Source organism: Tenrec ecaudatus, chromosome 7, assembly GCF_050624435.1.
Source record: "Tenrec ecaudatus isolate mTenEca1 chromosome 7, mTenEca1.hap1, whole genome shotgun sequence".
NCBI classification, from domain to species: domain Eukaryota; kingdom Metazoa; phylum Chordata; class Mammalia; order Afrosoricida; family Tenrecidae; genus Tenrec; species Tenrec ecaudatus.
The window spans coordinates 115478663-115495430 of record NC_134536.1 but is presented as its reverse complement, the minus strand read 5'-3'; the positions used below and the strand labels follow the sequence as shown (position 1 = coordinate 115495430).

Here is a 16768-nt window from a genome sequence, read left to right as displayed (position 1 = left end):
TGTCAGAATTATATTTCTCCCATGAAGATTACTACAATCACTTTGAGGGTAGAAAACAAAACCAAACAAATCCAAATGCCTTTCCCCTTCCTTCCGTAGATTGTTATTGTGGTTAGGGGTCATCGAGTCAGTTCGGACTCATAGGGCCTGTGCCCAACAGAAGGAAGCACTGCGTGGCCTTGGTTCATCCTCACAATTGTGCTTATGTCTGAGCCCATTGTAGCAGTCCCTGGATCTAGCCATCTCCTTACGGGACTTGCGGTTTTGCAGTGCCCCACTACTGTACAAAGCACATTGTTCTTCTCCAGGTACTGGTCTCTCCTCGCATGGTCATAGCATGAAAGCCAAAGTCTGGCCCTCCATGCCTTTGAGGAGCACTCTGGCTGTACTTCTTCATACTTGTTTGTCCTTTTGGCAGTCCATGGTACCATCAATGCTCTAAACAATCATCACCATTCATTGATTCTGCTTAGGTCTTCCTTCTTCAATGGTCAAGTTCATGTGCATATAAAGCAATTGAAACGAGCATGGCTGGCAGGCACTACTTTTTTTTTTCTTTGTCCTGCCCAGGAGGTCTCTGTGGGTAGGGAGGAGAGGGCCCTGAGGTCCATGGTGGGTGGGTGAGTTTTCCGCTGCTGTGCTGCTTGGTGACTATTCCAGGCCCAGGATGTAGTTGATGCCTTGTACCAGGCCAATGATGACAGGCTGCCAGGCTACCAGGTATCGGAGCCAATCCAACAGCTGCCCATACATGACGTGAGGCCGCTCCCAGGGGTTACTGAACATCCTCTTGAGGTCCACCTTCTCTTTGCAGTAGGGACACGTTTGCTTCTTTCCCACAATGCACCAGCCACGGATGCAGAACTCGTGGAATACGTGATTGCAGGACAGCCTATACGTGTTCTCGATGATACCCTCTTCACTGACATCCACAAAGATCTGCTGCCCGCACACGGCACACACGCTGTCTGAGAGGTGCTTGGTCGGCATACCTGACTGGCTGTAGAACCCGATGGTAGACGCCATGTAGTCTGCACACATTTCTGCAAAGTCCCGCTCAAGAACTCCATAGTAGAGGCCATAGAAGAGGAGTGAAATGCCGAAGTCCATGGCATCTTTAGGCTTGATTTTGAATAGTAAGTTAAGACCAAAGAGAGTAAACATGACTGCCATGTAGCCCACGATGCCAGTGGCATAGCTGATTTTATAGATGAGCAGGAACCACTTATAAACCAACCTGGGGGTTGTCTGGATGAGAGGCTTCCGGGTGGCTCGGAAGGTGGTGAAGGCAGTGATGGCAGAGAACAGGCTCCAGACCCCTAGGAACCTCCACCAGTGCAGCTTCACTGTGAAATAGAGGGGGACAATCCACATCTGAAAGAGGGTCACCATATTGTAGGAGCGGGGGTGCCTCTGTTTCCACTGTACCAGGAGCAGCTGGGCCACCACCAAGGTAGCGATAAGGATGAGGACCATCTCAGCATGCATGGCTTCATGGCCACGGTGCTTGGCATGCATGCGTGCATGCTCGACCCTCCACTGCTCCTCTGGAGACAGGTCTGACATATCCACCTCATCCAGCTCCCGTTCGCCAGCAGCAGCTCCTCCAACCTCCACCTCCACCACTGGCAGGCACTTCTTAGTCTTCAAAGGAACAGGCTTGTTTTTCAACACCTTAAAGAGTTTTTCAAGGCCTTAAAATCTCTTGCAGCAGATTTACCCAAAGTAATGGATCTTTTCTTAATGAAGTAAAATGTAACCTAATTGAAGAACATATGTTTTAAAAAATAGAGTTGGTTTACAATTCAAAATAATAATAATAATAAAAGCTACGGCAATCGAGTTGACTCCACCACATAGCTGATAGAAGTTATTGTAAGTCTAGCAATGTCTGAATCTTTAGCCAACTAGGTTCATTATCCTTCTATCTTATAGGGCATCAATTTGTGTGTGTGTCTATTTCCTCCTTTCTGTTATGAAATTTTAGAGAGGTCCTTAATGTTGTCAGACAGAGCTTCAGATATACATAATTAACAATACTCTGGTCAAATCTGATTGATATTTATAAGTAAATTCTAACAGACTTTGAATTAATAGTACCTTGATCTAGAAATCCTGGATTTATACAAAAATTAGGTACTAAGTTTAGAACTAAAGTTCATTGTGCAGGAAAAAAATCAGCAAAAAGAAATCTTTAAGAAAATATGCTGTTCGGGACATACAGAAAACAACGGTCTTCAGCAGATAGAAACCAGATATCAGGGGTTGTGGTGAGAGACACTGAAATAGTTCTGCAAGGTGTTTCTGCAGACAATTAGGTTTGTCAGTCATGACCATGTTCTGCAATCTGTCTGTCACCATTCTCATCTCACAGAATTTGAAGTTTGCAAAGCTGATGGTCAGGGAAATCTCAGTCTTTACAAATTGTATTTAAATCTATTTTTTCTGTAAAGTCTGTCTATTTTGAGAATAGTCTATTTTTAAGGATCCTATAACTATCCTTAAAAAGTAATCATATATGTTTATAGGTCAGAAATGAGAAGTCATTCTTTGTGAAATTCTGGAACAGATTTTAAATAAGTATTTCCTTAAATTGCTTATTTATTGGCATACAAATGTGTTGTTTTGGATTTTAGTCCGTTAACTCAGCAATGAGGCCATGTCTCATTTCTGTAACTCTTCCCTTTAACTAGGAACTCTGTTGGCACAGGAAGGATGTATTGGGCTGCGGGCCACAGGGGCGGCAGTTCTTTGGACGACAGAGTAGGCTATCTCCTCCCATGAATAGTTATAGTCTCAGAGACCCACTGGGGGTCACTATGCTTCAGCAATGACCTGAGTTTAGTTTTCACTTTAAATAGGAGCCATTGAGGCCTAGGGTTTAAACACTGGACCACTGATTGAAAGTAAGAAGTCTGAACCTATCAGTGGCTTCGCAGGTAAAAGCTGTGACAGTGGGCTTCCATACCCCACTGGGAAGTTCGACTCTGTTCTACAGGATCACTATCAGTAAGAATCTACTTCTTGGTGGAAAGGGATTTTACTCTAAATATTATATACATATATAACTGTTTACTATATACAATATAGTAAATATATATAACATATAGAAATATATATTTAATCTTGCTAAAATGTTCTGACTTGCTAAAAGTTCATGCCATTCAATTTCCTTGTCCTTAATATGTTAAGGTACATTTGTTAGCATTTAAAAGCCAAAGTTTTCCTCACAGATATTTTTTCTTGTTCTGAAACTGTGGTCTTCCTTTGTGTCAAATGCTTTCATCACTCCATGACAGGAACAAGCCAAGGAACAGAGGAAATCCTAAGAAATCAATTGAGTTTCTAAATAGCACTTCTTAAGCCTGAGGCAGAAGCAAGATTTTTATATTCCAAAAGAATTTAGATTTTCTAGAACTCAAGATTGAAGAATATTTTTATTGTACCAAAATATCTGCCTACAACATTTCAAAAGGGTTTATAGATACAATTTATACAGGAAAAAATAATATATCCATGGCACCTAAAATAGACAAACTCCACCCAGAGGAAAAATAAAAAAGATGAGCAGTAAAACTTTATGGATAATTTCTAATAAAAGGGACTCTTGCATTACCTCGCCCATAAGCAAAGCCAACCTTGGACAAAGCTGGAGAAGAGAGTGACCTTGCCTAGGTTTTATCTGTGAAGCCTCATGTGCTGAGCACGACGACTAAAGCAATCCTTCCAATTATGAAAAAAATTTGCTTTCACATTCTTCCAGCATTTTAGTAATTTCTTAAGAAAAGAAACTTCATCAAAATTAGGAAAATGTACAGCTTTCTAATATATGTTATAATCTATACCATATTTCCTTGAGGAAAAGCTGGTTTTTTCAGCAAATTTTTTATGGTGAAACCAGGCCCCCCCAAACCCATTTTCGTGGTAAAATTGGGTGCCTCAGGTTAACTTGTGTATATACGGTACATGTACATGCTTCTAAAAGTTCCTGGAAAATAATATTTTGTAAAGAATGTGCATGGCTTTCATAAATGTTTGCATTCAAATAAACGCATGCTAACTTGCTCTAATATGTCTGAACAACATCCGTTTGAGGCAATAAGAATGGTAAAACATCAGGTAGAAAGAGTCCCTACCATAGAGAGCAGCATGGTTTCTCTTAAAATTAAAGCAAGAACAAACGTCAAGTTTCTGATAAACATTGGGTTAAGAATGTTTAAATCATTGATATTTTTGAAAAGTGTATAGAGGAACAATGTCCAAAAGAAATTAGTATTTTACAAATGGGTGATTCGTTTTAAGAAGAGATGAGATGATACTGAAGGTGAACTCTACAGAAGCAAAACATCTACATCAATTTTCGAAGGAAAAAGTCTATCTTGTTTGTGTCCTAATTGAAGAGGACTGATGATTAATAGCAGAAACAATAGACAACACCATAGAAATCTCAAATGGCTCAACTAATTACAGATATGTGACTGACAAATTGAAGTTAAGGAAACTTTTTGCTCAAAGTCTTTGAAAAACCACTGTGCCATTCAATTTCCAGAACTTATGCAGACAAGAGTTGGGATTTCGATGAAAATTTTAACAAGTGAACTCAAGTCCTGAAGAATTATAATAGGAGAAGAAGCATGCTTTATCAGTATCATTCTAAGTATAAAGCACAATTAAAAGACTGTCAAGAGTGGTAAGTGATGTAGTCCAAACAAGAGCTGATTGTCAAGTGTGAATATCATGATAATAGGTGTTTTAGAGCAATGCTCAAGGTTAGATTTTGCTTGCTTACTTTCTGAAAGGCCAAAGACCACTAATACCTGTTTATTATGAGAGTGTTTGGAGAAACTTAGCAGAAGATGTAGTATAAAAATGCCTGCACAGAGTGGCAGGATACAAGACCAACAAACAGAAGCCTATTGGACTGCTCTACACACCAGACAAGATCACCAAAGAGATGATTAAAGAGGTAATAGCCAAGCACAAAATGAGATACCTAGCAGTATACCTGACTAAAAAAATGAAAGATATGTATGAAGAAAATTATAAAACACTACTACAAGAAACCAAGACTGACCCCAACAAATGGAAGAAATATCCCATGCTCGTGGATTGGCACACACAATATAGTAAAGATGTCAACTCTGTCCAAGGCACTATATAAGTTCAATGCTATCCTGCTATGAATACCACCATCTTTCTTCAAATAATTAGAAAAACTGATTGCCAACTTCATATGGAGGGGGAAGAAGTCCAGAAATAGCAGAGAACTCTTCAATAGAAGGACAAAGTGGGAGGGCTTGCTCTACCTGGCTTTAGCACGACTATATGGTCACAGTAGTCAAAAGATCATGGTACTGGTATAATGACAGATATTCAGACCATGGAAAAGAGCTGAAGAACCAGCAATAAAAACATCAGCATACCGGCCACTGATCTTTGATAAGGGCCCCCAAAATATTAAATGGGAAGCAGATGCCATCTTCAATAAGTGGTGCTGGAAAAAAAATGGATATCTATCTGCAGAAAAATAAAGCAGGACCCTTGCCTCACTCCATGCACAAGAATAAACTCAAGGTGGATCACAGACCTTGAGATAAAACCCCAAACAATTAGGGCCATTAATGAGGGAATTAGGACAAACCTGAGAACCTTGGCACAGGGATTACATAAGCTATCAGAAATAGGGAAGGATAGAAATACAGAGGAGACACAAATAGACAAGTTGGATAACTGAAGATAAGACACCTGAGTCTATCGAAAGAAGTCACCAAGAGAGTAATAAGAGAGCCCACCGACTGGGAAAACATCTTTAGCAACAACACATCAGACAAAGGCCTTATTACTAAAATCTACACTACTTTGCAAGCTTACAATAAGAAAAATAACTAAATGCCCACTGAGGACGTGGGCAAAGGCCTTGAACATAAGTGTCACAGAGTCTGAAATCCAAAGAGCCAATAAACATATGAGAAAATGTTTCTGAGCATTCGCCATAAGAGAAATGCAAATTAAAACAACTATGAGATACCATCTAACAACTTCAAAGATAGCCTAATTCAAACCAATCAGAAAGCAACAAGTGTTGGAGGGGCTGTGGTGAGATAGGAACTCTCATCTACTGTTGATGAACCTGTAGATATGTACAGCCACTACGGAAATCGATTTGACAATTTCTAAAACAGATGGAAATTGAGCTACCACTATTGAACATATACCCAGAAGAGTCAAGAAACAAACCACGGCCAGCCATCTGTGCTCCAATGTTCATTGAGGCACAATTCACAATCGTAAGCAGTTGGAAAAAAAACAAAATTTCCATCAACACATGAATGGATTAAAAAACTGTGGTACATTCATACTATGCATCACTAAAGAGCAGTGATGAATGCATGAAGCATATCGCCACATGGGAAGAACTGGAGGAAATTATGCTAAGTGAAGTAAGCCAAGCACAAAAGGACAAGTACAACACGAATCCGCTGAGGTAAGTTCATAAAAAAATGCAAAATGACACAGGGAAAACACTACTGTATACAAACATTCCTGGAGTGAGGACCAGGTAGTATGGCAGGGGCCAGATGAAATCCAGGGATACGTATGGTAGCCAACAAAAAAGGAGGGGTGGGGGAGTAAAGGGGGGAAAAAGAGATGTGCAGCAGGGAATAGGGCACTGACCAACCCAAGGAGAGAGTATTTTTTGTGTCTCCACAGGAAAACATGGACCAGACTTAAAGCCGGTGTTCTGGGATGTGAATGGAGCTTGCTGGCATGGAGAGGTGAGCCAGTGGAAGATCCTGAGGGTCCAGCCCCCATACCAGCTAGGTGGACAACTGTCCCTCCTCCCAGAAGAATTTACTTTAGAGGACAGCACTGAAGCTGCAACTCGGGGAGAGGGGCATGTCTGATCAGAGCACATAGGAGCAAATGAAGGGGGAGGAAGAGAGAGTTGAGCACATCCTGGCCCACCATGCCTGGAGGACTATATCTCCACTCTGAACAGCCAATGCACGGAGTGGATCATATGGCTGATCCCACTATGAAACACGATGTCCCTTGCTGACCCATGGCCCTATGGGGGACAACACTGGAGACTCCGTGTCGGGACTGGCCCGGTCTGACACCGTGACACCAAGGCAAAACACTAAAGGCATGTGGCAGAGCAAGGGGAGAGCAGAGGAGGGAGCTCCCACGGGAGTGCAAAGGATGGACTCTGAGGCCAGAGCATGATGCCCGTCGGACTTGACTGGAGGACATATCTAGAGATCAGAAGTCAGACCTTGATCTATTTACAGGCTTTTCCTTCTTTTTAAAATTTATTCTTTATCTTTTAGTTTTTAATTAATTTATTCTTTTTTGGGTGATTGATTTTCTTTTTTAGTGTCATCTTTGTGTTCTCATTTGTTGTTTTATCTTTCTATGCCTTGTTTTTTGCTGCATAATATCTCTACAGATCTATCTAGATAAGATAGACTGGATAAATAATCTGGAGGAGAAAACAACCGGACTGATGGTTCCGAAGGGACACGGGAGAAGGGGAGGCAGGGGTAAGGAGATGGTATTGACCAACCCAGGGACAAGGGAGCAAAAAGTGATCCAAAATTAGTGGCAAGGATGGTGTGAGAGGCCTGGTAGTGATTGAGCAAGGGCAATGTAACCGAGAGAAATTACTGAAATCCAAATGAAGGCTGAACATGATAGAGGGAAAAGAGGAAAGTAAAAGGAAATAGAGAAAAGAACTAGGAGACAAAGGGTGTTTATAGAGGTCTAAATACAGGCATGTACATATGTAAATATATTTATATAGGGTGGTGGGGAAATAGATATACATGCATATATTTATAGGTATAGTATTAAGGCAGCAGATGGATATTGAACCTCAGCTCAAGTACTTACTCTATGCAAAAACAATTTGTTCTCTTAAATTGGCATTCCATGATGCACACCTTCCTGAACGATCACTGAAGACAAAGTGGGTGCATAAGAAAATGTGGCGAAGAAAGCTGATGGTGTCCAGCTATCAAAATATATAGCGTCTGGGGTCTTAAAGGCTTGAAGGTAAACAAGCAGCCATTTAGCTCAAAAGGATCAAAGCCACATTAAAGAAGCACACCAGCCTATGTGACCATGAGGTATAGAAGGGACCAGGTATCAGACATCAAAGAATCATATCAGTGGGTGCCCACCTTCCTAATATGATCACTGAAAACAAATGTGTGCATAAGCAAATGAAGTGAAGAAAGCTGATGGTGTCTGGCTATCAAAAGATATAGCGTCTGGGATCTTAAAGGCTTGAAAATAAACAAGTGGCCATCTAACTCAGAAGCAACAAAGCCCACATGGAAGAAGCACATCAGCCTGTGTGACCACAAGGTGTTGAATGGATCAGGTATCAGGCATCGATTTTAAATGAGGGTGAGTGCAGAATGAAGACTCAAAGCCCATCTGTAGGCAACTGGACACCTCCTTACTGAAAGGCTGCGGGAAGGAGATGAGCCAGTTAGGGTGCAGCAATGAAACATACTACTTTCCTCTAGTTCTTAAATGTTTCCTCCCCCACTATCATGATCCCAATTCTACCTTAAAACTCTGGCCAAACCAGAGGGTATACATTGATACAGATAGGAACTGGAAACACAGGGAATCCAGGACATATGACCCCTTCAGGACCAGTGGTGAGAGTGGGGACACCTGGAGGATGGAGGGAAGGTGGAGTAAAAATGGGTAACCTATTACAAGGATCTACATATAACCTCTTCCCTGGGGGGGGGGGGTGAACAACAGAAAAGTGGCTGAAGCGAGATGTCGGACAGTGTAAGATATGACAAAATAATAATAATTGATGAATTATGAAGGGTTCATGAGGGAGGGGGGAGTAGGGAGAGAGGGGAAAAATGAGGAGCTGATACCAAGGACTCAAGTAGAAAGCAAATGTTTTGAGAATGATGATGGCAACAAATGTACAAAAGTGCTTGACACAATGGATGGATGTATGTATTGTGATAAGAATTGTATGAGCCCCCAATAAAATGATTTAAATTTTTTTAAATGCCTGGGAAATCCTTGCCATCACGTTGCTTCAAACTCATAGAGACATTCTAGGCCAGAGTAGAACAGTCCCATGGGGCTTTCACAGCTGTTAAGCTTTACAGAAGTCGGTTACCACATGTTTCTCCCATCTGAAAATAATAGTGTGAATGCATATTCACTGGTTCAGTAAATATAGAAGATAAAAGGAGAGGCAGAATTAAAGAGATATTTATTCTATATGCTTTGTTACTCACTTAGTGATAAAATAATGATCCATTTAAGTATCCCATATTTGGGGGGCATATCCTAGAACTTAACAGTGGTTAAAATGCTACACTGAAGGCAACTGGCATTCCTATCTGGCTCATTTATGAACACTTGCTGATGAAAGTCAACCAAATTCAAGTTAATTTCAAGAGCAAGAGGCAGATAACAGAGATACTAATCCTCAATGCTAAAAAGCTTAATGAAACATTGATTTGGGAAAAAATGAGCTAGATGAGAATAATTATCATATCAATTGAAATGTCATCAAAACCTAATGCTTTCCAGTCTAGATGGCTTTATTCTCAGTCCCAGGCAGGAATACCAGGCAAATTCCGGCTCACTCCTCATAGAAGAAATTACATTGAATGATCTTTCTTCACAACATTTCAACTGAAATATTACAATGAACTTAAATGGAATGATCTGCCCAAACTTAAAGCAACTCCCCCACTCAATCCCACACTCTGATATATGTGTGCTTTCATCAATTATGGTTGGCCATAGAGTTATTCCTATGAATGAGTTGAAAGAAAGAGCAGAGTCTGGGCGTGAAGATGGTTCAGGATGTCCCTTCAGTAGCTCAAGCAGACATGAATGGCAGCTTCATCTAGTAAGATGTCAATGGAAATGGATATAAGGGGACAGAAGTGTGATTACTAACATGTCACACAGGGATGATAAAGGATAAGGAAAATGGAGATGTCAATGAGTACTGTCTTTCAACTTTATACCCTAAATTGATAGATGTGTCATTTCCTGAGAAAGAGCAAAAACACTGGAAAAGAGACGATATGGGAAGTAGGCAATAGGGAAATAACTATTGAGTGAATCATACAACATAATTATATGAAAGGCTCTAATTTAAAATAATTTATAACTTCTTTGAATATTGTCTCAATTTTAATATCAAAGCCTCTCAGAGAAGAAAACTTGTAATTCTCTCTCTCTCTCTCTCTCTCTCTCTCTCTCAACAAAGAGCGGGTGTAGTCAGTTAACACATGCCTTCGATGTCAAAAAGAATGCTAAAGAAAATATGAGGTGTAATTGCTTAATTGCTAGCTGTCCAGTAAGAGAAGAGGGGAGGAAATGCAATTAGAAGTGATTTTTCCAGACCCCGCATAGGTATCAATCATATTCTTGTTTTCTGCTCAAATGTAGTTTTTAGTGATGTACTTACATATTTATGATCTTCACAATGTTGTTTTCCTACTAGAATAGTGAATCTGCTCCAATTTCCACTAATACAGTTTCTTTTTCTTCAGGTTTGCTATAGCGTGATTCCTTCCTGAATACATCTGAGAAGTAAATTACCCTACAATATTCTCTAAATGTGAAATTAGCAAACTATTTTCCCTTACAAATGACAGTTTATAGTACAAGGGTGATTGAACAAGTTTGTGGAAAAGTGGAGTTGAATTATATGGAATATTTTTGTGAAATTTTAAAAGCCCCATTGTATATCTGTAAGAGCAAACAGTTGTTAATTAAAATATGTGAGATGCATCACTCTCAGACCACATACCAGAAGCTGCAGAAGTTAGTTATTTGAATTTACTACTTTCATATGGTACTATGATGCACAATGGTATATACTAGAAATTCAGCTTCCAAAATAAGTATATAATTCAGGTTGGAATCATTTATGCACATAAGCCACCATTTTCTGTACTTGCTGGATCTTTTTGATTGGTTAGTAGATCAAATTATCTCATCTTATGAATGTAGCAGCCACTTAATATGTTCTGGGCTCTGTCTATGGTTTCAGAGAATTAGAGACAAAATCAGATATGCTTAATTTTGCTTTTATATTTCCTTGTACCTATGTGCTTTAATTAGTCTTTTCCAATCTCCTAACCCTCCATATCCTGAAAAGTTTTGTCTATGTTGTGGTGGTGGCTCTTGTTTAAAGTTAAACACTTACTATTAATGCAAGCACAATCCTTATTCATCTATACTAGCATATATATCCCAATCGCTAGTATTTAATAGGTATTCAATAAATGGTGCATTATTGAAGTACAGTTTCATTTTTATTCACCAACTCTTGATGGTTTCCTTCATACTCTCTGCCTACATGCCCTTAAATAAAGTATAAAAACAGACGACCAATTGGAAAAAATTCCAACATATAAAATAGGCAAAAGGTACATTTTCTTATATGTGAAATTTTCTTCATATCACTAAGAAAATTATTTTAGTGATCAATTAAGAAAAAATGAGCAAAGAATATGAATAGATTCTTCAATAAAAGGAAATATGACCACAAGGGATTATTAAACATCCAGGGTAAAATTCAACCTTGTTCCTAATTAACAGTAAGCATAAGGAACATTAAGGTCAAAGGAGACTCTTTTATTCATTCATATTTTATTCATTCATTCATTTTGCTTTTCTGAATGGAAAATAACTAAGAGTTTGAGAATCATATTAATAATTATGAAGGGATTTCAAAAAGTTTCTGGGAAAATTGTAACACCTTTTCATTCCAATTCTCCATGAACTTTTTTAAGTTCACTGATATGTAGGAACATGAGTATCCTCTTATATTGTCAATAGGAGTGCAAGTTGATGTTAAGTTTATATATGAAGCAAGCAATATATATATATATATATATATATATATATAATTTAAAACTTCAAACAACATTTGGTGAAATAATTCCACTTAGAAAGTTATTACATAAGCTTGGATACAAGCTGTCAACGTTATCATCGTCCACATGAACCAAATGCTGCGTGTCCCTAGCCTACAATTCTTTGCTTCACTGGGTTACCACACTACACGGAGGTGACTTCCCTCGGAGTAAGTGAACCCAACTATAGACCAAGTGAAAGAGCAGAAGTCAATAAGATAGAAGCCATGATCCCTTTATTTAAAAGACCAAGCCAACTACCAAACTCCTTCTTTATTGTGATTTGAATAAATGCTTACAAAGCAAGTTCATTCAATAACTCATGCACATTTGCCATCGTCTCTTTAAAAACTCACCTCATAGGTGGCATCTGATCACTTATGGTATTAACAATTGGGGATGAGACCGGCCATAAGTGCAGTCCATACTCAAGGAAGGGCTCATACTAGAGCATGAAAGCCAGGAGTTGTGAATTTTTAGGCCAATATGGAAGATGAACACTACATACTTTTAAATGTTCCATTGTTTATTACCGGGTCAGCCCCAACAAATGAAATAGAACATTTCCAGGCCTACACTCTCATCGCTATCCATTGTAGAGATCAGCTTATTTTGTATCATGAGGTTTTCATTGGCAAATTTTCACAAGTGGACTTTCCAACCTCATCCTGTCTGGAATAAAAAGAAAATCTATTCAGGCTCTTAGCTACATTCAAAGCTCTGCTATGGGTGATTGCTAGAAATAGGCTTCATTAGACAGAAAGAAAACACACGGCATGCAGCATTTTATCGCTGAATCACAACTTCTCCATGATTGGGAAGGGACGTGTGTCACGTCCTCACAGGAATATAACAGAACTGCCTTCAGGGGCTAGTGGACAATCTTTCAAATATTGGGGTAATTCAAAAAGAAGTGTTTCATAGAAACCTTTATTAAACAAAAATAGCAAAATATAAAGCCACTATTTCTTAATAGGTCCTCGATCGAGATCTAGACATTTCTGAAGTTGGTGTTTCCAGGTATATACCCCTCTCAACTGAAGTAAGTGGTATTTTTTTAATTTAATATTTTTTATCATTTTATTAGGGGCTCATACAACTCTTATCACAATCCATACACACATCAATTGTATAAAGCACATATGTACATTCATTGCTCTCGTCATTCTCAAAACATTTGCTCTCCACTTAAGCCCTTAGCGTCACGCCCTCATTTTTCCCCTCCCTCCCCGCTCCCCCCTCCCTCATGATCCTTTGATCATTTATAAATTATTATTTTGTCATATCTTGCCCTGTTTGATTCTCCCTTCACCCCCTTTTCTGCTGTCTGTCCCCCAGGGAGGAGTTCACATGTAGATCGTTGTAATCGGTTCCCTCTTTCCAAACAACCCTCCCTCTATCCTCCCAGTATCAACCACTGGTCCTGAAGGGATCATCTGCCCTGGATTCCCTGTGTTTCCAGTTCCTATCTGTACCAGTGTACATCCTCTGGTCTAGCCAGACTTACAAGGTAGAATTCAGATCATGATAGGGGGGAGGGGGGAGGAAGCATTTAGGAACTAGAGGAAAGTTGTATTTTTCATCATTGCTTGCAGAACCCCTAATTGTGTTGCTTTTGAATGTTCTTTGAGCTGGGGTTGGGGGAAGAAGTCTGCAGGGGCAAGATCAGGACCACAGGATGATGGCACAAATGTTCTCGATGAAATTCACATAGGACAACACGCACTCCCCTCCAAGAACGAACAGACACATTGCAGTGATGAGAACAATCCTCAAGGCAAATGTCCGTGAGTTTTTCTCACCTATGTGATTTTAAATTTTCTTAAAACTTCATAATAAGCCTCTGTGTTCATCCTGCATTTTTGAGATTCTATCAAGATGATTCCTTTGAAATTTCAAACCACATTTATCACGATCTTCTCCACTGAACCCAAATTTAAGCAACCTAATCAGTTGCCTTGGAAGCCGGGGTTTTGATTGGACCTTTTTTTTTTTTCTGGAAGGTAGCAGAAGGCGTTTAAGCAAGTCCTCAATTCATAGAGAGACTTGTTTGCCTCCATCCATTGGATACTGAGCCTATTTAAACACACTTTGGAATAAATCTGTGCGTGAATGAATTAGAAACTTTCTAGCAATACTTTCTGACCTACTCTCATATGTGAAATGTCATTAAATCTACTTTTGTTGTTACTGTTGGTGGTAGTTTTATTTTTTTTTAATAGACACGTGTTTTTAGAAGCAGAAGCTGAAAAATGCGGTGGATATTCACGTTAGGACATGTGATTGTACTCTAAATCAGAGTGTGACTGGAAAATAAGAGTATATCCCGTGTTTGAGTCATTTATAAATTTTCATTCACCATTCTGGCCACGGGATCATTTAAGTACACACAATTTCTTAATTAGGCTGTTTCTTTCGGTTTTGTACAAGGGACTGTTCAGTAGGATTATAGTTGATTTGGGAAATACAGGATTTAGGAAGAGATGCGGGTGCTGAGACAAGTGGGGCCCCTCTCTTGATAATTTCACCAGCACATTGTCTGCCTTTTTCCCTCCACTCCCCAAGATCACAGCTGTAGAGATTGCTTCCTCATCCAAGTCCAGTCCCCAAACGTTTGCTTTTATTCTTCTTAAGAAATCCTCTTGGGCTTTTAACTGGAATTAAAACATTAGCCAAACGCCATCTGACTCCATCTCAGCTGTGGTGCAGAAACCTTCACATTAACGGCATCCATGGCCAAAGACAGATTCTTAAAATCATCATTTCAATGCTCCGTGTAGCCTGCTCCTCTGCAGTCTCTCAGGGTCAACTGGCAGATCATTTTGGGAAACGATTACATTTTCTTTTCTATCTTCCCTTTGCTCCCTGAGCTCTGCGTTACAATTTTAATAGAGAGAGAATAATACACAGCGACTCCTAAGTTGATAAATTGGACACATTGTTAAATTATCAGTTATAAAATGAAAACCTACAGGAACAGCCAGAGTGCAGCAGCTCAACTCTCTGAGAAACTACTGCTCCCTTGCCTGGAGCATGAGCTTCCGAGAATGAGGTAACATTTATCGGCAATGAAAAGGAATCCCTAGGCTCATAACGTTTTGCCCCACGTGCTTTCCCTTTACAGAAAGGCACTTTTATAAACACTGCCCCACTCGCCTCCATTTTTCTTTTTTGGGTCTGAATCAAGCACGGACTCTGAAGTCCCAATTGTACCCTAAAAAGTACTGGAACCACCATGACCTAGTCATGCAAATAATTCTTTTTGCAACTAGAGCCTTAAGACCGCATTAACCGAAGCTATGCAATATGCCAGAAATAGGATCTGGTTTCAAGAATTTAACCTGCAGGACACTCAGTGATCAATTGTCCCTCTGCATGGAAAACCACATTTTGACCCAGTTCAAGTATCAGAAATTCATTTTTATTTTTTGCTAAGAGCTTGAGTTACATTCAGGTAAGCACTATTTTGGGGATATGAAGAAAAATCAGTTACATTCTCTTTTTTCACTCCCTAGTCTATGAGCAAATCACATTATTTCATCTACTATGACATGTTAAAAGCTTGTAAAGTTTAAAGTTTTTGTGTCTTATTATGGAAGATGGGGCTGGAAATTATCATAGTTTCATAACAGAACACATTCATTTTTCTGTAACATTTCCTAAGTAACCGAGCATGAAGGGCTCACACAGCTATTCCTTCCAAAGCAATAAAACTCAAATTAAATTTTTCTGAGCGATCATCTTAAATGTTTGATTTATACCAAAAGGAAACAAACTCTACTGCTTCAGCAGCAGCCAGTTTCAAAATCTGCACCAGTGAAACATTTCAATACTTTGGGCAAGATCATCTGCCCAAACTGCCTAACGCATCCCTTACAGAGGCACGGGAGGAGAGGAGCAGAGGCCATCGCCAGTGAGCCTCTCTTCCACTATATATGAAAGGCAAGAATCATTCACATTGTTTTCAGTTTGAACTTCTGCACACTGCATGCTTAAATAGCCTACATTATGGAAGTCATGGACTCAGTTCCCATTGACCTTTGCCCTGACCCCTTCACTTTGAAGAGCTCCGCGCCTCCTGTCTGGAGATAAGCATAAGTGGATTCCGTGGAGATAGTCCAGATCTAGTTATCGTTCGCGTCAGACGACGTTGCATGATTTACCATTTAGAAGCTGGCTAATTTCCTCACCACTGCGTAAGAGTGCATGATCCATCAGAAAACATCACTCGTTGTGAACATGACATTTTACTTTCATTCAACATTGGAGGCACTTTCAAACACTTTAGAGGGGACAAGGACGATACTACATTCATGTTTTCAACATAATCACTGATCATATTAGACATAACTTAAATGCAATGAGTGTTTGCTGTGTAAGCGGCCCTTGTGGTATTGTGGATTATTTGTTGGCTGCACAGTGAGCCATTCAAACCCCAGCCCAGCGGCTCCATGGGGAAAGGTGTGGTTGTCTGCTTCTATACAAAGTCACAATCTCAGAAACCCTGAGAGGGTTGCTATGAGGCAGAATCCTCTCCATGGAACTGAGTATGGTTTTTGGTTATTCCCTATGTCTCAGATTTTATGGTTACATCCTTTCAGAAATTCAATGTCCTGGGAACTGATCGTCATTTTTCAGATTAAAATATCTGGAAGCAGGTAGGCCAATTAATTTATGGAAGGTGCCTAAGCGGGTAAGCCTGTGCATTCAGACTTCACAGACAAGAATCCAGTTGGTATTTTGTTGCTGTTATTTATTGTTGTTGTTGTTAGCAGAGGCATGTAAAGGAAATATATATGTGTTTGAATTCAAAGCATAAGTATAAGCACTGGTCCTGTATA

At 39.6% G+C, this 16768-nt stretch overlaps 1 protein-coding gene across 2 annotated transcripts; it reads right to left on the bottom strand.

Moving 5' to 3' along the window:
• Positions 1-562: 562 nt before the first annotated feature.
• Positions 563-1622, bottom strand: LOC142452891 (E3 ubiquitin ligase RNF121-like). 2 transcript variants are annotated; one of them, XM_075554053.1, is made up of 2 exons: positions 1010-1622; positions 575-903 (listed from the first exon to the last, which is right to left on the bottom strand). In XM_075554053.1, exons 1-2 carry the CDS (start codon positions 1564-1566, stop codon positions 714-716), a joined length of 747 nt encoding a protein of 248 aa, XP_075410168.1. In that variant the 5' UTR covers positions 1567-1622; the 3' UTR covers positions 575-713. The 2 variants fall into 2 exon arrangements, with proteins under 2 accessions (XP_075410167.1, XP_075410168.1); XM_075554052.1 differs by having other exon boundaries at positions 563-1622.
• Between the last annotated feature and the right edge of the window lie 15146 nt (positions 1623-16768).